Consider the following 27,114-nt stretch of genomic DNA (forward strand, 5'->3'; position numbering starts at 1 on the left):
TTTATTCACCAGTCTCTTTCCAGCCATCCTTACGCTAGGGACCAAAAATGAACTTACAGGGCTATAAGGAGAAGGCAAAAGAACACCCCTTTTCTCCTGCTCCTAGACAGGAAATGGACAGTGCATTTATCTTCATGAAAATGGGATCTCAACCATGCTTTGGTTAAAAATGTTGCAGAAGACGTTTGCGGTGAGATAAACCTATTTAGACTGGAGGATAGCCCGTTAAGTTTAGTTCCAATAAGGTATGTTATACTTTTGTTTTATATATAACCTGTCGTTTCCATTATCTTTGCTCACTCCCTCTTGAATCTTGAACCTTTGATAATAAAGTTATTGTTGTTTTCACTATAAACATATCTCAGTATTGTGCTATTATACAAGGAGCTGATCCTGAGTTAAATCATTCAAACTGGTGAGACCACTTTTCCCTTGGAGGCAGCAGACCTGCTATTATTCTGAGTGTTCAGTGGAGAAGGGGCTGGGAACGACAGGGGAATGCTTGAAAGGGGCTGGGGATCTGGGGTGCACCTATTGTTAATGGTAAAGGCAAAGGAATGTCTGGCAGAGCCCAGAGGGGAGTTTTTGGGTAGCTAACAGACTGGAGGTGTTAGGGAGCTGATACCAGTTAAGCACAAGCAAGTTTCACTCTGTCTCTGGAGGCAGGAGAGTAAGAAGGTGCTTCACAGTCCTGGGCAGCCTGAGAATCATCACATGTGCTTGTGCTTCTGGGTTCATTGCATTTAGGGTAGCTGCTGTTTCCCAGGCTGAAACATTAGGAATATTTGCATGATTAAGTGATAAATTATCTTGATGCAGGAAAGTAATGCCAGGCAAACTTGCAAAAGACAAAAGGTCATCAGATTCCCCCTAAGGTTCTTAACCCCCTCACAGGCCTGGTCTACACTTACCTTAAAATTCGGCAGCAGTCGACGGGAGTTGCGCAAGCTACGCAGAGTAGCTTGCGTAACTCCCGTCGACTTTTTAACTTCCGTTGTGTGCAGTGTCTTCACTGTGCTGCGCCACTTGAGGAGTTGGTTTTAACAAGTCGACTTCCAGATTGATTGAGCGGGTCTTCACTGGCCGCTCAATCAATCCAGATAGATCGATCTGACTACGGCGAATTTGCCACCGTCAGTGAAGACGTACTCACAGACACAATATTAACGCAATTGGATGATAAGCTGCTTAAATACGATGGAGTCGAAGAAAGGTTTGCCTTTTGACAGGCAAGGAGCTGAAACTCCTTTCCTTGACAGGCAAGGAGCTGAAACTTCAGCAGTGAACTCCTAAACAGGCAGGCTTGAAACTTAGCAAGCAGCTACCCTGAGGATTTAAACTCAGAGAATTTTGAGAATGAGATTGATCACTTCTCCTGTTTTTGTAAGTGAATCTTTAAGGATGACTTGACAGAGGTGCCAAATAATTTCCTTAGCTACCTTCACAAGATGTGATTTTCTGTGACAGAGAAACCAGCACTGTGTATTTTTTGCTGTCTTCCTGTAATAGTGTCTGCTAAGTAAAGGGCTTCAACAAGCTAAAATTAATCATGACCTACCTGAGAACGTCCATGGGGCAGGAGAGACCAACCAATCTGCCAGCTATTTCTATGGGGAACTCAGAAGCACGGTGGATAGACTGGGATGAGGTAATGAATGAGATTGGTCCTGAAAAAGCTCTGAAGATCCCTTTGTAAAAGTACTTTGTGGTGATGGCAGGGTTTTTTGCGGTGGTGAGGTGGGGCCCGATTTGAGTCCTCGAACCAGACCTAGAGCACCGTTGGCATGGCACTGCTGGCAGTTCCTTGCCAATATGGAGATGGACAAACAACCCACTCACCCATTTCACGCAACAATTCCTGTTGTACTTTCTTTGGCTTCTGTTCCTTCAGAGAGGAGTGGGAGCAGCTGCTCAAAGTGCACAAGATAACTGGCATCAGTCACATCCAGAGAAAAAAAAATACCATTCCTCTTCCATTCAGTTTGGGCTTATCTGCTCCTGAGAACATTTAGGCTGGTTACACAGCCACGCCTGATAGCCAGGAATTATTCTTCATTCTGTCTCTCCCCTCTAAGTCAGATTTTCTCCAAGTCAGCCGATCTCATTCTGATTTTTCTTACCTGGAGAAGAAACAGGCTTTAGAACATTTCTGAACATATCTTTGTTCCGAGTTAATGTTTCTGTGATTGTGCTGCTGTCACCACACCAGTGGTGACCCTGGGGTTGGTATCTGTTTATTAATGGGAGAAACTTTGGGCTACATCCACAAAGGGTTCTAGACTCAGCATTGCAAGTCCTAATATTTAAATGCCCTGCTGCTCAGAGGAATCCCTATACAATGTATGGGGAAAGGTAGGGCATCCACAAAAGCCCCCAAGATGAGTGGGGAGCCACCGAAACTAAATTAGCCATTAGGAAATGCCAAGGAGAGGGGTGGGTTCTCAGCCCTGTCCTTCAAAGGGATTGAGGCTCCTAAATCCAAACTGAAGAGTGGTACCTGCTTCTGGTTGGGCTGCATAGCAGAGAATCCTCTCCTGGAGTTGGCACGTAACCCCTCTCTTGCAAAACATGAGGAGGACAAGGTGGTGATGCCACCTCCCTTATAACCTTTAGCCCACTGGTTAGAACACTCATCCAGGATGTGGTTCAAAGGCTCCCTATACCTGATGTGGAGCAGGGCTGTCATGTGAACCCGTCTCGTAGGTGACTGCCCTTACCACTAGGCTATGGGACCTTGTGACTGAGTCTCTCTCAGTCTCTCCTGATGAAGCTGTTCCATGTATGAAATATTTAAATATTCTTTGGGCCAAAGAGCATGGGAGGATGACTCTGTGAGTTAGGGAACTTACCTCTGATGTGGGAGACCCAAGTGCAAAGTCCCTGTTTCCATGCATATTTTGTACAATGTGCAACAGCTTCTACAGGAAGGATTGAGAGAGACCTACCTCCATATACCAGAGATCTACTAGCAGTCTAAGTACTTGTGCTAGTTTTGTGTCACTGCCATCTATCATTATAATGTGTTAAACTTAGTGTCAATCTATTTGATGGACTTAAAAGAAACATAGGAAACTTTACTGCACAACGTACCATAAATTAAGACTTGGTAGATGTCCACTAGATGTCACTAATGTAACCTCTGAGAAGTCTATTTACATCTGAGGTAGTTTGTTACAAGTGAAGTGAGTGAAAACAATTAATCAGGTACTTGAGCCACCAGGTGCCTTGACCATACAGAGTACACGAGGGAGAAAGAGAGGCAGGAAGAGGAAGTATGGAGCTGGCAGTCCTATTTATTCAACAGCTGGGATCTGCATCCTGTGATTCTTTCTACTCTTGTGGTATTTGTTGAATGAATTCTGTTCATTATTGCCTAGTTTTCTCTGTTGCAAGGAAAACTATTGAGCCTAGAGGAAGTAAAAAATCTTCAGGGGAAAAAGACTTTATTCCTGAACAGTTCATGGCTGCTGAAGGTTTTTATTTGGATTTCAAATACCTGTGTCTTCACCTGAACTCCGAATCCTTCTGTGATTCAAAAACAGAAAGACACATTGATGTTGGGACTTTTGAAGTGATAACATGATCTCTCTCTTTCTCCTTCATGATAGATCATTTCCTGAGGCAATCCTGATGGCTGGGGTCAGTGCAGACTGAAAGCAGAAAACATTACATACATTCATGCATACAATATTTGCTACATCTAGTATAAAAGAACATTTCAGACCCAGTCATGGGCTGTCAGATACTTATGCGTGTAAATTTTCTGAACTGGTTGATGTTGCTATTGACTCTGGAGTGTCCTTTTGCTGCTACTTATTCTGATTTATCCAAACTGAGCAGTAATGCAACATCTCCTTACAAGCCTGACTATCACGAAGCTGAGGGCTCTGATCAGGATGAGAGACTGCATGTTTTTACAGTGGATTATAACTATGTGCAAATTCCATGTGAAGTTACACTTTGGATACTTCTTGCATCCCTTGCAAAATTAGGTAAGTAGAAAATGGCAGGGTGAGGTTTTTCTTTTTTGGAAAAAAAATCCTTTGTAGGTAAGAAGTTAGAGCAAACAGTAAAACATGTTTTATAGCCAAATTATTTTACAAATGCATGAGAGAGTTTTTAAATGATTGGGACTGGTTTTTTGTATATCCTTTGTTGGAAAAACTAGATGTCTTAGTTACCGGCTTAGTTCCTACTGTGTAGGAATCAGAGAGAATGAAACGCTATAAATGATAACACTTTAGATCTCTGAAACTGTCCTAAAATAACAATGTCAAACTTTAAAGTTTGCTAACCCAGGACCTTTCTAGGTTACAAGCAGGTGCTGTCTGTCCCATGAGGATGCTAGCTTTTCAGCTGTTTCTAACCTTTAAATGTCACAAGATAGCCGTCATAGGTGTATCATGCATGATTGAATATCGCATGTCCCGAGCTTCAGGCTTGTTTAACTTTGGGGGATAAATTCTCCAGCTGGGGAGAATCGAAGGAAACATTTCCCTGGGGATATTTTAAAACGTTTAATATTTGAAGTTGCTCAGATGGAATTTTACAGGTTGTCCTGGAGGAGATGGCCTAACTGGCAGAATGTAGATTAGGGGTGAGGGTACAAGATTAATGCAATTTATCATATGAATATAAACATACATACATACTATATTATTCACACATACACATACATTTTTCAAGTATGTATGTATATATATATATATATATGGATGAGAGTGAGAGAGAAAGTACTATTTGTAGCATTGGGGCCATATTTATAACAAAGATTAATTCATCAGGTATCCCATATATAATAATTTATTATTATTAATTAGCATTTATATATTAGCTCCTAAAGACCATGTTGGGATCCATTGTGCTAAGAGCTGTACAATCATATAGTAAATTACAGCCACTGCCCCAAAAGCTAACATATAATTTCCAAAAATTCCGAAAGAATAGTTGGTAGGTAAAACTGGTTGACTCCCGGAATTTGCCTTGGAATACAGAACCTTTCATGTCTGAGTCACCCAGCTGACAGGAAGCAAAGATTGTTGCCATTGACAACTGTTTTCCTGTGTGAAAGTAGTTGATGGTCTCAGACCAGATCCTAGAAACATGTGTCTTCATTACTATAACCATCATCAAAATCTGCACCAATTTGCATCCTCGTTTGGCCATAGATTCATAGATTCCAAGGCCAGAAACACTGTGATAATCTAGTGTGCTCTCCTGTATAAGACAGGCCATAGAACTATCCCAAAATAATTCCTAGAGCATATTTTTTAGGAAAACATCGCCAATCTCGATTTAAAAATTGTCAGTGATGGAAATTCCACCACAACCCTTGGGAAATTGTTCCAACGGTTATTACTCTCACTGTTAAAAATGTACACCGGTTCCAATCTGAATTTGTCTAGCTTCAACTTCAAGCAGTTAGATCATGTTACACCTTTCTATGCTAGATTATTAAATATTTGTTCTTTGTGTAGGTACTTATAGACTGGAATCAAGTCATCCCTTAACCTTCTCTTTGTTAAGCTAACTAAACTGAGCTCCTTGAGTCTATCACTATAAGAAATGTTTTCTAATCTTTTAATCATTCTCGTGGCTTTTCTCTGAATCTCTCCAATAACATCCTTCTTGAACTGTAGACACCAGAATTGGACACAGTATTCCAGCAGTGGTCACACCTGTGCCAAATATAGAGGTAAAATAACCTCTCTACTCCTATTTGAGATTCTCCTTTATGCTTCCCAGGCTCACATTAGCTCTTTTGGCCACAGCATTGCACTGGGAGCTTATGTTCAGCTGATTATCTTATCTCAGCAGTGAGTGAGGTCAATGACTGATGAGTACGGAGACCAATTTCTCTGTTCCACATATGTAGGAATTATTGTACTAGACACATAGTCCATCTAATCCAATGTCCTGTCTCCGTGGCCAGAACCAGATATTTCAGAGGCAGATGCAAGAAACCCCCGAGTGTATAAGATGGAATGACCTGTTCATAATTCATTGGCTGCTATCTCATTCCTATGGTCATAAATTGTTTACACCAGAAATAGAAAATAGTGACACCATGGTAATAAAAAATGATATTTTTGTTTAAAAAAGTTCTTCATGATTTCAGGTTATTGGTGCTAACAATTTTCTTTTTTCTCATCCTTGGGCCTTGGTAGATCAAGAAGTATAATAAAGTCATGAACAGTGAGAGTAATGTATATATAGCTTAAGGCATCAAAGCCTTGCCACTGGTTATATAGTTGTATTAGTCATCTCACTCACTCCATTGTAAAACAGGAGTGAGTTGTCTCACTCACATCATTGTAAATTAAGAGTAACCCCACTTACACTTTTGGGGAGAATGACCATCATTCACTATATGTCTGTACTGGGTTTAACATACTGAGGCTTTGACCTGGTTGAGACCTGTAGCCACTACAGCGGTGCAAATACTAGTAAGAATAATCAGTTCAGTGGACTTGCAATGGTGTAAAACTGATGTGAGTGAGAGGAGATTCGGACCCACAACGTTTATATGACAAAAGCAAACATAGAATCATGGAATCGTAGACGTGTAGGACTGGAAGGGACCTTGAGAGGTCTTCTAGTCCAGTCCCCTGCACTCAAGGCAGGACTAAGTAGTTCATGTACATGAAAATGTCTATCCTTGAAATCACTGGCAAAACAATCTTTGACTTTAGTGGGAATAGGTCTGAGTCCAGCGTGCAAATTCCACAGGCTCACTCTCACCACGAAAGCAATCATGAGGAAAGAGGAAGCTGAATTCAGTCACAACTGTGACATCTTCTGTTCTCAGTTCATGGATGGTTGCAGGTAGCTCTTTACTTGTGTCTCCAGCTGACATTGATTTTATTCAGAGTGAAACAAATTCTGAAGCCTTAACTTTCAGACCCTATGTAGAAACAACATATAGGGACTCGGAAACATTCAGCTTGTGGAGTTTCCTCTGTAGAAATTTGCCCTGCTGTAGAAGAGGTCAGGGATCACCTAGGATCTGTGCAATCTAGGGATCACCTAGGATCTGTGCAATTCTTAAGGGGTGTTTCAGGAGCAGGGGCGGCCATGCACAGGATCCTTCCATCTAAGCTGCTGCCTGCCCCACTGGGACTCTTTGCAGCTCCTGGACAACAGAGCTCCTCCTATAGGAACTATTCAGTCAAGGTCTCTTCTGATGGTGGTTGGCCCTAAACTCTCATCTGGATATGGTTATTCAAAAGGGTTGAAAGGAAACATATATGGTACTTTGCCCCACAGGTTTGGCAGTGGCAGAATTTACAGAACTTGGCCACAGTCCCTACCTACTGCCCTCCCCACTCCTGAGTCACCCTTTCCCCATCTGCAGATCTGCCCAGCCTACAGGGAGGGGCTACTGCAAATTCCGAGAGAAATGAGGAGTATCCTGTGTAGATGGCTTTCCCCACCTACCCTACTGTGATCCTGGACTTTGGTTCCACTCCTCGGCGCAGAGGGGAGTTTGATGTCATCAGATTTTACTTGGCTTTCATCCCATCTTTTACTGTCAATGAGGATATGGTTTAGTGTCTTAATTTTCCCTTAAGACTGTAGAGCAGCTGTTCTAAAATATTTCTCCGTGCTCAGAGACAGACACACACATTAAACCAAAAATCTAAACTCAAGGGGAAAAAAATATTCTGGGCCAAATTCTGTTCCCAGTTATGCAGATATAAATCTAGAGGTATTTCCTTTGGAAGTCAATGGAACTGCTACTGTGATTGAGCGTAGAACTTGGCGTTCTGAGAGCAAAATATTGCAAGTGGGGGATAACATCTGTCTGAAGTCTGGGAGAACTGGCATAAAAACCTTTTCAACTCAGATCATTTCCCCATTTTTTATTCAAGGTTTCCATCTCTACCACCGATTGCCAAGCTTCATGCCAGAAAGCTGCCTTCTGATAGCTATCGGGGCACTAGTTGGAGCAATCATTTTCGGCACGGATCACAAATCCCCACCAGTTATGACTACAAACATTTACTTCCTGTATCTCCTTCCACCAATTGTCCTTGAGGAGGGTTACTTTATGCCAACTCGCCCTTTTTTTGAAAATTTTGTGTCCATTCTGTGGTGGTCAGTACTGGGATCACTCCTGAACGCATTTGGCATCGGACTCTCTCTCTATGGAATCTGCCAAATCGAAGCCTTTGGCCTCACTGATGTTAACCTGCTGCAGAACTTGCTTTTTGGCAGCATGATTTCAGCTGTGGATCCTGTGGCAGCCCTGGCTGTTTTGGAAGAGGCCTCCGTTAATGAGCAGCTTTACATGATGATATTTGGAGAGTCTTTGCTAAATGATGGAATAACTGTGGTGAGTTTGCTTTTGCGGTTCATTTTTTCTCACATTGTGGAGACAGAGTTTCTGTTGGTTGTAGAGGAGAACCAGAAGGAACTCCACTGGAAATGCACTGATTTATTTGTGATTGATGATGATGATAATTGTATATTTCAATGGTGCCTACAGGCTTTAACCAGGGACCAGAGCCTCATAGTGAAAGGCACTTTATATACATAACACATCAAGATGGTAAACATTGGACTAACACATTAAAAAAACATATTTCTATAGGATGACTGGAAGTGAGAGCAGACTCATGTCCTGTATTTATTATGCAGCTCCTGCTGATGCGAATGGCCAAACTATCATTGACTAAGTGATGTAGGGTCAGACTCTAAGCACTGAAAATGTTCTTGGTATTGTACAAGCAAATAAAAGAAATGGTTCTGCTCCAAAGAACTCAGGCCAACATTTCCAGAGAAGACTAGTGATTTTGGGTGTCTCAATTTTTGAGACAATTGAGACAACTTAAAAGTGCCCGATTTTCAGAGGGCAGGTGCTCATCTCTTTTTGAGACTGAGTCCCTTTAAGGTCTCTCAAGCTGACTCAAAAGTGGCTTTGGCAGAAAAAAATGATTTTTTTGATTGAAAAAAAAGGATGCATTTGTGAAATTTTTTTCCTGTTTTTCAACCAGCTTTGCCAAAACTTGAGGCTTCCAGAATTACTGGTCACTTTTGAAATTCTGGCCCTGATCTAACAAAGCTCTTTTGTACATGCTTAACTTTAAGCATGCAAGTTGTCCCACTGAAATCAATAGGACTGCTCATGCTAAAATTCAAGAATAGGCTTGTTAGGTGCTTTGCTAGACTGGGTTCTTATAGAATCTAAAACACAGGAGTCCAGAACAGAGTCAAAAATAATTCAAACACTGGTTGAACATCAAGTGTTAGTGGAAATTTGATGTGTTTGAAGACTCTTGCAGAATTCATTGTTGAAAGGCTTCATGGCCCATGTATTTTAGGAGTGATTTTAAAAAGGGAGGGAAAAAAGACTTATTTGATCTTTTGAGACCTAATTGTTATCAAATGATCACAAGCTCCTGATTGGGGAGATGAAAAGATTTTAAAGTTAATGATGCATGTGATAAATCCTTGCTACTTAAATCTGTATGTACATTACTTATGAGGTAGCTTACTAAATGACTTTGTTATAACAACGTTATGGTGTCCTTTGTTATAACAGTAGCTTTAGAAAAGACAGTACATTTTTATCAGGTTGAATGAAATTTTTTATTCTATATTCAGGAAAAGCTGTTAAGAGTTCTACTGCATTTGCATTTTACACCAGAAATGGCAATATATATATAAATATAAAATTTACTACTTTAGTGGAAAAAAATCTCTAAAACCTAATAAACTGTGGAATTGGAATAATGGTTTGGAAAATATTCCTATTTAAGTGACTGGATACCAAATCATGGTCACCTTACCCATTCAAGTTGTACCATTACCTTCACAAGAACTCTTCGCAAGAGAGAGATGAAAAGGCTCAAGACATCCATCAGCCAGCTCTTCTATTGCTTGCAATGAGCTGTGTATTAGCAACATAATGGTGTATACAAAGAATACAATGGGAAGGTAAAGTCAATGAATATAAATTAGCTATACACATGATGGATCACTGTAGGGAAAGATTCAATTAATAATATATTTTGATTTCAGAATAATACAAGTGTCTACTCAGGTGCAGCCACTGGAACATAGAAAAATGACCCTTTCAGGTTACTCCTGTGTAGTTTTGTGCCAAAGACAAGTTTGAAAAGCTTCAGAAGCATTTTCTCAAAATGTATTTAGACTTAGAATAGGTTTGGACATTTGTGACTGGCCCAGAAATTACTGGTCAATTAACTGGTCAAATATTGTCAAATAATACAAAAATGGTTAAATATTTTAAGTATTAATTGATTAGAACAGTAACAAAAATAGAATGACTTTATGAACTCCCTGAGGCTTATCCTTAGACACATACTTAGGCCTAATCACAAAACCAAGTTCCTTACCTGGGTTACTTTAACTCAGAAAAGTGCAAAACGCAATGAAATAAAGTTCTGGAAAATGAAGGAATGGTAAAATGATGCAACCAAACAGGTGGGCTTCTACCTACACCAGGGCATTCTTGCTGGAATATCTGATACTATATGACTGGGGTCAAATAATAGGCGGTCAATTGACAGATGAATTTACATAATTTGACTAGTCAATTGACCAGCTTGCCAAGCCTAATTTAAAAACCAACAAGAGCACCTTACAAAAAGCTGTAGGCTGCCTAACATAATACTAGATTAAACTCATATTCATATGACGATGACCACACCACAACATACAGTTGTGCACAGGTAATAAATTAACTCAGTCAATACATTAAAAACATCTAACCAGTAGAAAAGCCCTTTTCACCAATAGCACCCTCGAAATACCCTCAAGCTTCCTCAAAACCTCAAGCAAGCAAAATCCTTAAAATATTTATTTCAATCAAAGAAATATAAATGTAATATCTGATTGATGTCTTCAAGGAAAACTGCAATATAATATAAAATATATTCTACTCACTAAGGGCCATGTCCTCTATTTACCTTTGCTGGATTCAACACTCACTTTGCATAGATGGAAACAACTACACAGGGTGTACGGCAGTAGAGAATCCGGCTTTCTGTTTAATTAAAGAAGTAAGATTATTCCCCTATAGGGAAAAACCTTAGTAGGGGACAGAAACAAGTTCACAAGTTTCCTTTCCTGGAGTTCCCATCAGATTCTTCCACTCTGGGAAGGGGAGAGGGGGGATTTCCCCCTACTGATGGACAGTGGTTTTAACCCCTAGAATCCACAGATCTCAGAGGATCCCTCAGTGAACACAGCTGCCACGTGCTTCTGCAGTGCTTGCTGCTCTGCCTTTTCACAAATAAGACAGCGCACAAAGCCAATGTGTTTTGTGAACACAGCAAAGGAAATCATTCATAAAGTCTTATGTAAAGTGCCAGTTAATCTTGCTTACAGTAGTTAGTGTCTTTCCCCTCAGTCAAACAGAAGCCAGGTATTTTAAAATCCAGCCTCCAGGTGTTTAGCTAGAATATATTATTTTTATGCAAAAGCCCAAAGCACAAGGTTTAAAAGATTCCTAACGTAAGACCTGCTATCTTTCCATAAAATGCCACTACCTTCTCTCTGAGTGTATCAAAGCACCAGAGGCTAATCCAGGCCTTCCTCCCACTAAAAGAATTATGGTCATCCATTTACGGGACAGAAACAATACCAGGTGATTTAAGTGACTAGCAAATGCTCACAGTGCATAGTTAGTGAGCAATCCATGGCTGAAATACTCTTGCATAAAGCATTTAGCGATGAATGCACACAATAATGCACTCATGGAAATTGTGCTATTGTATGACACAGACAAATCAGGAACAGGAAAAAGGCCAAATTTAATACGTTAGTCCCTAAAAATAGTTTGCCCAGCTCTAAACTCAAACAGTCAGCACCTTGGTACCAACTGTCCACATTCCAAAATCTATCCTGGAAACACGGTGTCATCATCAAGAAATGGGAAGTAGTTAGAGAATAGTTGCAGTGGCTCCAATGCTGTACGGTAACTATATGATGCGTACGTGTATCCAGTCTTCAGTTGTCTGCTGCTGAGAAGCACAACTCCACACTTTGCACTTAGGAAGAGAGGCTCACCCTTCTTTGTAGGAAGCTGCCATCTAGAACATTTCCTTATGCTTTTCCTGTCACCCTGGAGGAATGAGCCTCCCTGAGAATCTACTGTATGATAGTTCAAGTTTAAATGTTCCCAGGAAACAATTAAAGCTAGATAATATTTGGGGAATAATTATCATCTTTAATGAACTTGAGCCTTTAACAAGCAGATATCTGCTTTAATCTCCTTAAATAGCCTTTTGAAATTAGTTAGGCAAAGAAAAAAACTAAAGAACCCCAGATATGTGAAGCTTTTTGGGCTTGTTTTAAACAGGAAGGTCTCAGGGACTAATGCTATCAGTGGCAAAAATTGTGATGAATTTGTGGCTTTAGATTTTTCCAAATTGACTTTTAAACCTGAAAGTGAATCTGGTATGATAGACATTCATTGATAACAGATATAATAGGATTTATCATCAGCTAGCAGTCAAAAACTCTTACATATTTTTTAACCAATACCCTCATACTGCCCTGTTGAACACTTCAGTAGCCATTTGGTAAGGAAAATCCTGAAGGAGATTTTTATCATGCATTTTTCAGAATAGAAATTATTCATAACAAAAGCCTGATAAGGAAGCATCTGACGTATAGTTGATAAAAATGAACCCTACAGACCCAAAGTATATAATGTGCTGAGCATAATCTACCACCTAACCTGAAAAAGTTTTTTCAGCATTTAAAGCTCCTTAATCAAAATAAATAATTTAGTTATTTACACCTTTAAAAATGTCAAATCACTAATAGGTTTGTAGTGCCTATCTTGCGAATGACTGCAGCTGCTGTTGCTTTAATCATCTGTAATATAAAAACTATGTAACAGCAGTGGAACAGATTTCAGTTTCCAGCTAGCTCCAAGAGGTCAGTATAAGTAAATAAAAAAAGTATTTTCAAACATTTGAAAAGTGCCTTGACAACATCCTTTTGAGTTTTTTACAAATCCACTGTACAAATTTATCAATAGCCATCACACAACAGACTATAGTCTATAATTACTGTACTATTAAGGCAAGGTAATAAAAATTGGTTAAATAAGAGTTCTACTATATTTAATAACAATAATTGCAACCAGGAGTTGAGTGTTTATCTACTGCTGGTATGAAGCTGGAGCTGCCTTAGCTTCAATTCTATTCAATTCTATTTGATTCAGTTTGATTCTTAAGTTCTTACATTTCACCCATCATGGTGCTTCTGAGCACATTCCTTTTATACATATATTTTATGGTGCCTGTTGCATCATGAACTATCTGAAACCATCATACATTCCTACACCACACGCAGGGGGTGGCCAGGCCTAATTGTCAGACTGTTTTTACATGATGCATATGACACACTCACTGGCATTTTGCACCATGTCTTCACTAGTTTTAGGATCCCAGCCAGGTAAATAATTCTGGGACCTTTTAAGGATATGTTCAGGTTTAAACTTCAACTTTGCTAAGCAATATTAATATAATACAGCACGTGGTACATATTACTAAAAATATCAAGAAAATCTAGTTTTGAAAAATTTCTAATTTGCTGTCTCTTATGTTTGCATGTAGGTGTTATATAACATATTCATCGCCTTCACCCAGATGCACAGATATGAAGAGATTGAATCCGTTGATGTTCTTGCTGGATTTGCTCGGTTTTTTGTAGTGGGGCTAGGCGGAGTGCTGTTTGGCATCGTGTTTGGATTTGTGTCGGCATTCATGACTCGATTTACGCAGAACATTTCTGCCATTGAACCGCTGCTTGTCTTCATGTTCAGCTATTTGTCATATTTGTCTGCTGAAACACTCTACATCTCAGGCATTTTGGCGTGAGTATCAAATAAGAATTTTCAAAAGCCTCCCAGGGACAGAATTCTCTTCTTGACAAAATATTTGGCTTGCAGTTGATATACTGATTTGTGCTGCCCCCATCCCAGTTTTTTCAGCTGTGATTCTTTAAAGCCCTAAATGTGTAGCCTGGTCTGCTGATATATCTGCTTATGTGATCTTATAGCAGACCAACTTATATGCTAGTATTTTTTTCTATGTTACATCCCAATAATGTTATGAGAAGGATGTAGTTATATACAACTTAATTAGTATCAAAAGAACAGAGAATAATAGACCAGATCTTGCTTGCAGTTACAGCAATGTATAGCAACTATAACTCCGCTGATTTAAGTGGAGTTACACTTGAATTATTTTTACGTAACTTGGAACTAAATGTGGCCCAAATATAAAACTCAGAAGCATTATAAACAAACCCACGTCTACATATACATACATATTAAAGGCCAGATCCTTGACTAAAGTAATCTGGAAACAGTTCTATGGCTGAGAACCTGGTCCCAAATGTGTTATGAATGTGCAGGTGTGAGATGAAGAGGGAGGGTCAGAAAGGACTATAGTTTACAGTAAGCACAAAGGAAGAGAGAGAGGGCATTGATGGGAGGATGACAAGGGGATAGGGGTAGGATAGAAGAGGGAAAGGACGGAGGGGGGAGAATGGAGAGGAGCATGGAGGGGAGAGACAGTGAGGCACAGCAAAGGGAATGTGAGGCAAGGGTGTGGGAGCAAACAGCCAATCAATGGAGAGGAAAGCATATCAAAGTAAAAACGGAAGAAGTGGAAGTCTGACGACATCCTCAGTTCTGTAGATAACGCTGCTGGCTCTTGTTTAGCCCAGTTTCTGGCTCCTGGGCTGGCACCCTAAGTGCCCTGAGTGCACATGAATGGGCAGGGCAGGGGATGGGGCTTCACTGGGCCTCGTGCCCTGGAATGAGTGAAGGCCACCTCCAGGGAGGATTCTCACTCAGTGAGGACACATGTTTGAACGTGGGCAGCTACAGTACCTTGCACATAAAAAAGTGTACTGCCATTATGAGTGCAAACATTTTACATTAGTTGTCGCTGCATGTCTCAGACCCCAATTTGTTCACCAGCACCAGTTTACAGTCTCTGTGCAAAGGTGGGGTTGCATGCACACACATGACTTTGCCCTTTTATTGGTATTTGTTGTGCATTCAGAGCAAAAATGACTTTGAATCCCCAGAGTTTTACATCCCGATTCACTTTGAGTTTGACATCCCGATTCACTTTGAGTAAGGTTGGCAAACTCTGACTCCTTTTCTTCTCCTTTATGTTACCCTTCCATTCAATATCTGTAACATTTCACAATCCCTTACTTCTCAAGTAGTCCCACTGAAATCAGTGGGACCATTTGAGGAGGAAAGATCTCAGAATCTGACCCAGATGTGGGCCCAAATAGGGAGATGAACAGATAAGGTGGATTCAACTAGTCTTCAAGCAGGAGTGGTTAGAGGCACCTTTCTCTTTTGAGACAATAAACACAGATGACCACTGCCAATACCTAATGATTTGCATGGTGTTTCTGAATGAACAGGATGACGGCGTGTGCAGTGACTATGAAAAAATATGTGGAGGAGAATGTTTCCCAGAATTCCTACACAACAATAAAGTATTTCATGAAGATGCTGAGCAGCGTCAGCGAGACCCTAATTTTTGTGTTCATGGGAGTATCCACGGTTGGAAGGAACCACGAGTGGAACTGGGCCTTTGTTTCCTTCACTCTGCTCTTCTGCTCGATTTGGCGGATGCTAAGTAAGAGGCAAATACAGCATTTGAACATAGCCAGCCTGGGTAGATGTGGTGCTTTGTGTCTTTGAAAGTAATCAGTGCAAAGGTAGTCTAGGAAAGGCATGCTGACTTGTATAACCTGCTTAATAATGAGTTTACTAGGTGTGTCTTATAGACTAGGTAAGTTCATAAATAAATTGAACTGGCATTGACAAGTGAGAAGGAAGCTTTTAGGTTCAATGAAAATATTTCCATCATTATGTTTATATTTAGGCTGGCAATATGTATTACTATATATTTTCAAGTAAGTGGACTTCATAATCATTTCATTTTAGAAAGGGGTTAATTTACTAATAGAGAGAGATCCTACATAGTTCCTTATATACTTCTGGTGATTTGAACATTGCTCTGCAATTTTAATCAGAGACTGAATATTAGCTATTTCAATTTACTCTTAAAGTAGATAAATTTCTATACATGTGAATCCAGATCCTGGCCCTTTTGCACCACTCCTATAAAGCCCTTACCTAGCAGATAAGGATTCCCTTGGCATGGGTGGAGGAAGTCTCCAGGTGTGGTAAAGCTGGCATAACAGGCTCTACCACAGCCCTTCCTAAGGTATCCAGTGTGGTTAGGGTGAGCTGCAGCATGGTCGAAAGGGAAGAGGTGTGGCAGAATACTGGCCAGCAACCCAGCCCTGAGGCTGCTGTGACATACTCTGGCAGTTGAATTGGCTCCTGGTACCACCAGGATGGGGGGAAACAGAGAGATAGCGTACAGCTAACTTCCTGCACCAGGCAGATTCTGTGTTTTTATCAAGTAAATTTAAATTTAAAATTTAAATGTTACTACTGATGGTATACAATTCCCAAAAAAGTAGCCAGTAAGTACATTGCATTATTCCTTATTCAAATTGTATTTAATATATCCCTGAATGAAACAGGGGTCCTATAGAAAAAATAGCGTGTGTCATGTAATTAAAGACTGTACCATTATATGTATGCAGAAGGGGGCAAATTAAGATTGCAAAGGCAACCTTAAATCTGGCATTTCTTAACTTTTGAGTACCTGACTTTGCAATCTTAATGTTCTTTTACTGTAGGGTTTTAGTGTGCAGTTATCTAGGTTTTTTTAAAAAAAAAGCAAACTAAAAAACCAGAAATTCCATCATATTGACACACACATGGTCATAAGCAGGGTTGGAACATTTAGCTCCACTTCACAGAGCTCTGCCACTTGAGCTAAAGGAGCAACTGCTAGCAATAGTAGGTTGTTATCCTCTATGTAGCCCAGCACTAGAATGGGATAAGTTTTTCCCAGTGGGTTTCACAGATATTTGCTGTCAGCAGAGAAATGGTGAATCTGTCCTTCGAGCAAGGGGTTGGACTAGATGACCACCTGAGGTCCCTTCCAACCCTAATCTTCTATGATTCCTCTATGATTCTATGAAACTCAGGGATCTTGGGTCCCTTTCTAGACCCTGGAGGGGAATGTGCTGTAGTGGGCACAGACACTTTTGCCCTCTCCTCTAAAGTGTGACCCCTTCTGCCTCTGCCCTCTGACCTGTCACCATCCCAATTTTGTCTCTTTGCCACCCCTGGCTTCTTGTGCCAGTCCATTCTCCGCAGGCTTCTCATCATAAGTCCAGTTTCCCCACCAGTTCTAGTCTCCCCCACTCAGCTTGACTGAGCCCCAATATCCCCATCCACTCCCAGTTTCTCTCCTTCCCCACATCCAATCCCAGTCTCTTTGTCTAACCAATCCCAGTCTTCTTTCCTTTCTGCTGCTCCTCATGGAGCCTCAGAGCTGGCTCTGCCTGCCCCAGCTGCATTCACTGATTCCCCGTCCCAGGCTCCCAGTCCTAGTCTTTTTGCCCAACCAGTCCCAGCCTTTCTCCCCCTCTCTCCTGGCTTCCAATCACAGTCTCCTTGCCCAGATGTTTCTAGTTTTTTTCCTCCTCTTTAGCCTCGTCTTCATCTCCTCCTTTCCTTCCCCCTTGATTCAGCTTCTGTCCCTTTTGTATTCAGATCAGGTGGCTTTCTCTTACACGCTGCCTGGGGGCCAGCAGGAGGGCCACAGAGCCCACAGGCTTTCCTGCTCTCAGATCTACTGCCTGGTTCTACTCCTACCTTGGGAGCAGCCACTATAGGGAAATTCCAGCTTTGCGCCTGTAGCCCTAGGCTGGAGCATGCTCATTATCTCTGTGAGCACGGTGCATGCACAATCTGGTCACACATCAGAGCAGTGAGAGGATGGACTACGTTCAGTTACTCTGTGGGGATGTTCCCTGTGCAATCTGCTGAGCGAGCAGAGGCTGGAGCACGCTCAGTGAGGATGTGATCCTAGGAGATTTTAAGCAGGAAAATGAAGCATGTGCTTTACTGAGCATGTGCAAACGGAGATTTTACAAAGTCTTATACTTTGGCCACATGTGAGCAAATTTTAATGGGGATAGCAAAAGACCCATCTTTGACACAATGGCCACCTGTTCCAAAGCATGGGGGTTCTAGAGCTTTTCAAATAAAGGTCACCAAGGGCAGCTTGAGTCAGACACCCAGCATGGAAAACTTCAGCCCAGATGGTTAAAGTTATATACGAAGTTATATGCAACTGAAAACTGGATCTTATGATGGGAAATGGCATGCAACCTTAATAATAGGTGGTGTTACCAGGACCACCTATAAAAATCCAAAAAGCTTATATGGTTGATGTATAAAATAGTGTTTTTTTAATTATAACTGTTCATTATTTACATCAGTCGTGAAGCTAACGTGAAACATAAGACAAAAGGGCATTTCATTAAGAAAATAAAGCTGTTGGAAAAGGACACAAGAGGGTAATGGAAAAAACAAGCAAGCAACTAAATATATTATAAGCAGAAACTGCAGTCCACCCCCCAGTCATATATCATATCATATAGGCGGTCGCATTAGTTTGACCTTTTATTGAAAGTAAAACAAATCAGGAGAATTAAGCAGTTCCCGCTATAGCAGTTTTGTTAGAGTGCCTTTAAAGCGAGACAGAGTGACTTAGTGGATAGAGCACTGGACTGGGACTCAGGAGTCCTGGGCTGTATTCTCAGCTGTACCCCAGATCTGCTGGGCAAGTCTTTCCACCCTTCCATTACTCAGTTTCCCCTTCTGTAAACTAGGGATATTGTTACTGACCTTCCATTTGTAAAGCACTTTGAGATTTACTGATGAAAAAGCATAGGTATTAGTATTATATGCAATTGTCAAAAGAGCACTCTTCAAACACACTGCTCTTCAGTTGTGTAGGAAACTTAGAAGGGAAACAAAATGCATTGGAATTCAAGGAAAGAAGTGCTTGAAAGAACATTGCAGGAGAAAAAAACAGGAAGAGCTCTTATCTATGATGTCTTCAGATCACCTCAGTGGAAGGCTTCCCTAAAATACAAATGGGGTGAATAATATCATTTATCACATCTTCTTATCCTACTCAGCAAAGTTAAAGCACAAAACATTTAGAAACATACGCACTACATTAGAATATTGTGTTAAAATTCTCATATCACAAAGCATCACATTTATAGTATATTTAAAAATAACCCCAACAAATGGCCAGAAAAGAAGCTACAAGCATCACCAGTTGCAAAGAAAACAAAGTTAGTGGCTTAAAGATTAAAGATGCTATTGCACTCAAAGTATTTCTCTTTGTTACTTGGTTAACGATAGTTTTACCTCCCTCCTAGGTGTGTTTGTTCTCTTTTATGTCAGCAACAAGTTTCGGACTTACCCCTTCACCATTAAAGACCAGCTCATTATTGCCTACAGTGGCCTTCGAGGAGCCAGTAGTTTCTCTCTTGCATTTTTGCTTCCTATGCATCTCTTCCCTAGAAAGAACATGTTCATTGCTACCACTCTCGTAGTTATATACTTTACTGTGTTCATTCAGGTAAGTGGGTTTCATAATGGGTTAATTTCATATAACAGAAGTGCTTAGAGGTTCCATGGTTAAACTTGCACTGAGATTTGCACTTAAATCAGGATTAAATCCTTCTATTTCATACTTTAATTGCTGGCTATAGTCTCCAGATTTAACACAATAACTTTTCAGTGGATAATTAATTTTTTCATATAGTTTTGGTTAAATATTTAGTAACTTCACCAGAGAAAGTATTTAAAAATTAATTCCTTAAAATAAAAATTCTTCTGAAAATGATGTTTTTTGTGTCTCAGCTGCTAAAGAACCACATCACGAATAACTCCAGTTGTCATCCACATGTACATTATTTAATAGGAAACTCTTCAACTTTTACTCTTATATACAAGAAGAGTCATTCCTCTTTTGTGTCATAACCAGAGCTATGCAGGGTGGAAATTCTGTTTTGTGAAGGATTTTGTGATTTTAACATTTGTCTTTGTTCCAATTAGGAATGAAACCCCAACATTTAGAAATTCCCTGCAAAAGAAAATTCTGAAACATTTTTTTGGGGAGTAAATCATTTTATTTTGATATAATCTTTTAAAATATTATATTACATTGTATTATACGATCTTTAAAATGAAATCAAAAGCTTCAATAATCAAAACATTTCTTTCCAAAAATGTCAAAATAGGATGCTTTGACATTATTGAAACTATTTTTTTCTCTACAATGAAATATTGGCTTGGCATGAGTGTTTCTCAGACAGATTACAGAAATTTTTAGAGTTGGTTAGAAAATGTTGATGAAAATGTAATTTTGATAAAAAATTGACACTTTTTTTTCAGAAATGTTCTCTCTCTCCCCCTCCATTTTTCAATCTGCCCTACTAATAACAAATAAGCATTCTAGACACAGTTTTAATGGTTGATCAAGTAAAAAATAGTAATTTAATCTTTTGCCTTTTCTTGGCTAACTTTCTCACTCATTGTTCCAAATACAGGGAATCACAATTGGTCCACTGGTAAAGTATCTAGATGTTAAAAAGACCAACAAGAAGGAGTCCATCAATGAAGAGATTCATGTGCGAGTAAGTTGTCTTTATTGGTGAACTGTATTCTAGAAAGAGAAATTAGCCCAAGAGAGTTAGGCAAATTAGCCCAAGAGAGTTAGGCACCCAGCTTCCATAGATATTCATTGGGCAAATAACTCCCTTATGCTCCTTTGCAAATCCCAGCCAAAATATCTTAATAAAACTATTAGATGGTGTTTGAGTCCAAAGAATCTGTTGTAAAGTAATATCTGACATTCTATAGATATGGATACCACCTCATTATATTTTCAAAACTACAGAATGGAACTTTTTATAAAGACACAACAATGGAACAATGTAGCCATCAGATTCCAGCATTCCCTTGACACTATTTAGTGATTAAGAAAAATCCCCGTAGCATAATAATAAAAAGACGGGTTTGAAAAAACCACTCTCATAGGGTATATCCACATTGCAGTCAGCAGTGTGACTACAGCACATATAGACATACCTGAACAAGCTTTGTTCTAGCTAGCTGCAATAACAATAGCAGCAAAGCTGTGGCAGCATGGGTTTAACAGCTCAAGAACATACCCAGGGTCCCAGGCGGGCTAGTACAGCTTGTGCTGTTGCAGCTTCACTGCTGTGATTATTCCAGCTAGGTAAATCAAAGCTAGATCAGGTACGTCTACATGTGCAGCAGTCAGAACTCTGACTGCAGTGTAGGCCCAACCATAGTGAGCAGGCCTCTTTCCCAGCAAGTGCCATCAACTTCTGCAAAATCTAAGCTCTCATTAAAATGTTTCTTGTCCTCATGCTTGAGAAGAATGATTTCCAAATGTGCACTGAGTGTAAACTGAGGCAGTGTCATCTTCCTGAATCTGCGGGTAGGCACCTTTGTTGTCTCCACTGCTGCTCATACTATGGCCAAACAACAACTGACCAAATATGTGGCTCTGTCCACTGCTTTCATTTTGTGACCGCCTCAAGTACATTCTAAAAACAGAAAAGTTTTAAATCAGGATACTCTGTTTTATTGATTTAAAAATTACTAAAAGCTCAGGATTCATTTCGAAAGACTCTGAGTCATTTTGGAAGATGATCTATTTTCTTCTGAAACATTTTGTTTTAAATTTATGTCCCATGATACCCTGGTAGCAGGGTGCTACCGGCAAGGGTCGGCTAGCGCCTGCTACTGAGCCCTCATTAAGGGTAGATGGGAGTCAGCTGAGCACGCAGGCCTGGAAGGAAGGAATTAGGAACAGCTGTAGAACCTGGGAGGGCTATAAAAGCTCCCAGGAAGAGGCTGCTGAAAGGAAGGGAGGGGTGAGTAGCCAGAGAGGGAGAAGCCACAGTAAGTGAAGGCTGAACACCCCTTGACTAGAGACTGAATCTGTAAGACCCCTGCAACTGGTAAGACGTGGCTATAGAGAAGGTGGTGGGCAAACCATTGTAAATAAAGCGCAGTGGTGGAGCAAAAAGCCATTGTCTGGAAGTGGTTTGTGGGGGCTGAGGGCTTGGGCAGCAAGGGGGGGAGGTGCAAACCACTACATACCTATAGGTAGAATAGAGGGAAAGTTGTTAAATTATCTTAACAAAACTGTACAAAACACTTACACATGTAGTTAAACTTACCCATGAGTAGCCCCACTGAAATTAATGGGACTACTATAAGTATAAAGTTAAGCACATATGTAGGTGTTAGTAGCTAACTTTAATTTGACCTGAAATTAACCTCATTTTTATATTTAAACCAGATATGATTTTATGTAAAATAGTATTATTTATAGTAATTTAACTGTCATAAGTGGGAAATTTTAAATCTACTTCTATTGAAATCCCATTTTATTGTGCTGAAAACATACCAAGGTTCCTGAAAATTTCTGGTAATTATCAGCAGACTGATTTATATAGCTCAGACAATGTTACAGCAAAATAAAAAGATCAGAGATATTGGGAAGTTTGCCTAGATTTTTATAAAATTTTAGATTTTCTAACACCTGTTTAATTTAAATTAGTGTCCAAACTCCAGAAATCTGATCTTCAATTACCTAAGAATTGTTTTGACATTGATTTCATACCATGACCCTTGGTTTCTTGTATTTGTTTCTCTAGATGATGGATCACTTGAAGGCTGGAATTGAAGATATATGTGGGCATTGGAGTCACTATCAACTGAGAGACAAGTAAGAATGTTTTAGTAATGCCTCGTATAATAAAATTATCTGTGCTGTATTGATCTATTAACAGATAAACACATTAGGATATCCACTTAGTGCTCTCAGAAGGCTAGATTAGAATGACAATGTTAAGGGGATGTGCCATATCCTATTCTAAAATATAATCTGAGCTCTTGAGTAATCATCATCTCTTGAAGTGCAACATTCATATGTGTCCTTGCTCTGCCTCCTCATAAGTGTGATGGAGGAAGAGCATGACATGAACACTCATGCCACATGCACTCAGGAGTCTGCAAACACCACCTAAACGTAAGCCTAACATCCTTCAAAGTGCCCCTTTAAATATTGATTTAGATTGCAAGCTGCTCAAGGCATGGATCTGTCCTTTTATTTGAATGTAAATCATTGTGCAAACATATGGGACATAACAGATAGTATAAACCTGAGACCAGGAAAAATGACTGCCTTCTGTATCTAGGAAAGAGCACACAAGTGATGTTTGTATTAATTTAATAGAGGAATTATATGGGAGCAGGACTATACCTTCCATGGATTGATGAGACAATTTGTGATGTTGACTCAATGTTCTCAATTGCCATTTGATTTGTGACCTTTACATTATCAGATCTGCACATGGAGATACACATGTGATCATCAGTCTGCCAAGTACCTCTGCAATCTCAGGTGGTTGCTGTATAACAGTTACACAAGCCTTTAAGGGGTTTGAATATCTTTTCTGCCTGAGAGATGGCTTTCATTTCAACAAATTCATGAACTGTAGAATTCATACGTGATGGGCTAAAAATGGCTCTCTAGAGAATCGATTGGGGATAAATTCTGTGTGGTGCATAGGCTACAGAATTTGCTATTTGAAGCATAGACACAATTGAAGACATTGCAACTGAGAAATTGCATTTCTGTGACTAATCTCAGATCCACTCAATAGACCTGCTAGGAAGAGTCTATGAATACTACTACTAAGTTGCTGTTTCAGTCCAGGTAAAGACAAAAGAAACACATCATATGAAAATATTGATATGAGAGTCATACAAAAATGAAGGTATTACTTGCATTAAGATTAAGTAATATGCCTCTAAGAGTTGATTACTTTGGTGAATTGACATTCAGGGTAACTTCTGTGAACAAGGATGCTCAGCAGAGCGCTCTAGTCCACAGGAACAAAACAGCTATGTACAGTCTCCTGTCATAACAACAAGTATTAAAAATAGTTGCTTATTATAAGAAATTGTATAAACGCTATACTACTTTTCATAATAATCTAAAGCACATTTCTCTGCCATAGCAAACTGCCCCATAGAAAGAGAATTATAAGAGCTGCTGCTGTTTTGTTAAGCTAATACCTGGAAGCCAATACACGCCACAACACCCACACACAGTCGACCCTCTGTATGCAGTGCATTCATAGTATGTTATAATATGCAGCATGCATACACACATCACTTTGTGGTTCATTCAGTTTCCCTGGCTTTTAGAATATTAGAACCTATATATTTTCCCCCTAATTGTCAGGATTCAAAACGATCAGCAACATAATGGGACCTAACTCCTGGGCCATTTAGAACATTATTGGTGCCTGACTAATTAGGCCAGCATTGCTGTAAGTGCAGTGGCTGCTGCTATACCTTATTAGAATACATCATTTGTACAAAAGCATAAGAGACTGGGCCCTTTTTTCTTTTCATACAATGGTGACAATGCTATATGCTAATACTCACCCTACCTTCTTTTTGCCATGATTGCGGCTTGTTTCTTTCTTTTGTAAAGCAGATTTACTGTCGGTGTGGATCAGTAGGCTATGCCCTTTGTCCTCCTACAGGTTTCTGTTCACTGATCCTTCAGCAGGCCAAAGATGCCTACAAATTTGGATTCAGTTTCTGACATAATTATACAGGGATTTGATTGATGTTGTCAGAGGAATATAGACTCATTTTGCTTTTACATTTGCTTTTCATTTCTAATTCATAGATTTAAAAAGTTTGACAACAAATATCTAAAGAAAATCCTAATCCGGGAGAACCAGCCCAAATCCAGCATTGTATCTCTGTACAAGAAGATGGAAATAAAACAGGCCATTGAGATGGCAGAGAGTGGGATGATAAGTTCAGCTGCATCAACAGCTTCTCTCCAGTGAGTATCTGCTTCATTACATCTCTCACACCAGGGGAGAGAGGGAGGAAAGGGGGGGAAATATGAAGAAACAGCTGAGGAAGATAATGATGATAAAAGAAATGTGACAAGAACAAGGTATTGTGAGGGGATGAATCACTTTTCAATGCTGGGACCTTGACATGTTTCATAGGAAAGGAAATGTTCAGCAATTGTTCTGTGTTCATAAAAAGGTAAAAGATTGTCTTTTTACCCATGTTTTTCAAGCCTGAAAAGGTCTGTAGATTCAAGTCTAGATTCAGTGGTTCGTGCTGGATACTTTGCACTGCTCCAGTGATGCAAAGCAGCCATATGCTTCATTTAACTGGCCAGTAAATTCTGGCTCATGGCTGCTTTTGTATTGAAAGACCAACAGAAAAACTAATATGCTCCATTTCTATCTGGCACTTGGTTCAGATAATAACCAGAATTCTGGGTTCTGAAAACTTGGGCTTTGCTCTCATGAGACCAGGCTCTCTTGTAAGACGGTTACTTCAGATTGTCCTTATGGCATTTCTGACCCAGGATTTCTTCAACGTCTAGTCTTGGCCAGAACTCAGGTGCCGAGAGAACCTAAAATTTAAAAAATGATGCTTGCTTTCTGAACCTCAGAAAATGTTTGGTTCAACAGACTGGGGAAGAGTGGGGTTAGTGTTTTATTTTACCCAATTGTCCATCTCTAGTTTGCCTAACTGGTTAAATAGTGCCAATTAGCCAAAGGCCTTCACTAGTCGGTGTGGAGCAGGGCCCCCACATGGGGGGGGAGGGGGAAGGGTACACTTTACCGGGGCCCAGAGGCACCCAGCCCATGCTGCACCCCCCACTACCAGGAGGAAAATATTTTTCATGGCTCATGAGATTGTATGTGTGGGAGGAGGGATGTGGTATGTGTGTGGGAGGGGGCCCCTGTTAGAAGTTTGTACTGGGCCCAAAAAAATTATGCTTCAGCCCTGGTGTGGGGAGACATTGCCCAAGGAGAAGCCCCTTGCTGTGTAGAGAGAGTGGACTAATGGCTTCATATGCTGGGCTAGTGAAGTTTGCTTCCTCCAACATGCTGAACCAGCCCACAGAGATACATGGAAGGTTTGAATCCACCCCCCTCTCCTAAAGAGAAGACTCATTTTAAAAGCAATGCAAGGCTATGTGAAACAGACTGGATGAAAAACAAACATAATCTCTATAGAAATCAGTTGGGCAAACACCCTCAGTGCAACACAGTTGCTTTGTTGAGATCAGTAGAACTGAAGTAAAAACTTATAAAATATAAAGAGCTGGATCATGGAAACCTTCACTCACACCCATAATTATTCTCATGTGCGGACATAAGCCCTATGCCTCTTGTGGAGGTGGAGTTATGCCTGTTTAATAGGCTATTTACATTGGTGGGACAAGGATGTAGTGTAGACACTGACATAATTAGATCGACATAAGATGCCTTACATCGATCGGTATAGTGTAGACCAGGCCTAAGAAAAAAGCCACTGTAGATGTACCAGGGCCACTTTCAAAACGTTTATCTTGATCATGTAAAAATTCATTTGTTTTGAATTCTTGTATTATTGTGTAATTTAAGAACTGACCCTTTTTTCTAAATCATTGGTGAGAGCATCACTTTAAAGGAAAGATATGGTCATTATCTCTGTGGATTTTCCTTTTACTGTATGTCAGAAATATTTTTGATCTGCATGTGGAGAACACAAATAGGAAGTTTGAAAGAATCTGACAAGCAAACATTTTTTATTTACTTTCTTTAAAAAAATAAGGCCAACCAATTTCATGTAGCTTTTTATAAACTCACTCCTGAACTGAGATTGCAGAATGAACAATATCATTCTAGAATAGTTTACTCAGGTGGAATTAGATTTTACTGCAGACAAGATTCACGTATAGTGAATAGTCCTTTACTTTTTGAGTAGTTAATGGGACTGCTTGAGGAGAAAGAGGCTACTGAAGGTAAGTGTATCAGCGTGAGCAATCCCATTGATTTCAACGAGACCACTTGCAGCATAGGGCACTTTTCAGTGGGAGTGAACGTGGCAAAATTTGGTCCAAAATAAATAATCAGTGAAATATTGAAGAGGGGCAGGGCCATGCCCCCAGGCACTAGCCTGGGAGGGGGAGGGGGGAGGTGGTGCCAGCTGGGACCTCGGAAGAGGAGCTGCCCCCTGTTGCAGGCAGCCAGGGCCCAGCAGCCATGCCAACCCAAGTTCAGGAACAGAATATGACT

General features: G+C 40.1%; 1 protein-coding gene across 1 annotated transcript in view; it reads left to right on the forward strand.

Moving 5' to 3' along the window:
* Nucleotides 1-3,730: 3,730 nt before the first annotated feature.
* Nucleotides 3,731-27,114, forward strand: part of SLC9A4 (solute carrier family 9 member A4) — a 46,025-nt gene continuing 22,641 nt past the window's right edge. The window contains exons 1-8 of the mRNA XM_067563527.1: nt 3,731-3,992; nt 7,872-8,335; nt 13,596-13,855; nt 15,430-15,647; nt 19,336-19,538; nt 20,512-20,598; nt 22,657-22,727; nt 24,708-24,869. Of these exons, the coding sequence (XP_067419628.1) occupies nt 3,731-3,992; nt 7,872-8,335; nt 13,596-13,855; nt 15,430-15,647; nt 19,336-19,538; nt 20,512-20,598; nt 22,657-22,727; nt 24,708-24,869 (1,727 nt within the window). The remainder of the gene's footprint in view (nt 3,993-7,871; nt 8,336-13,595; nt 13,856-15,429; nt 15,648-19,335; nt 19,539-20,511; nt 20,599-22,656; nt 22,728-24,707; nt 24,870-27,114) is intronic.

The sequence above is a fragment of the Emydura macquarii genome, unplaced genomic scaffold (genome assembly GCF_026122565.2).
Source record: "Emydura macquarii macquarii isolate MOO-44397 ecotype Brisbane River unplaced genomic scaffold, CSIRO-AGI_Emac_v2 contig_2531, whole genome shotgun sequence".
Lineage (NCBI taxonomy): Eukaryota > Metazoa > Chordata > Testudines > Chelidae > Emydura > Emydura macquarii.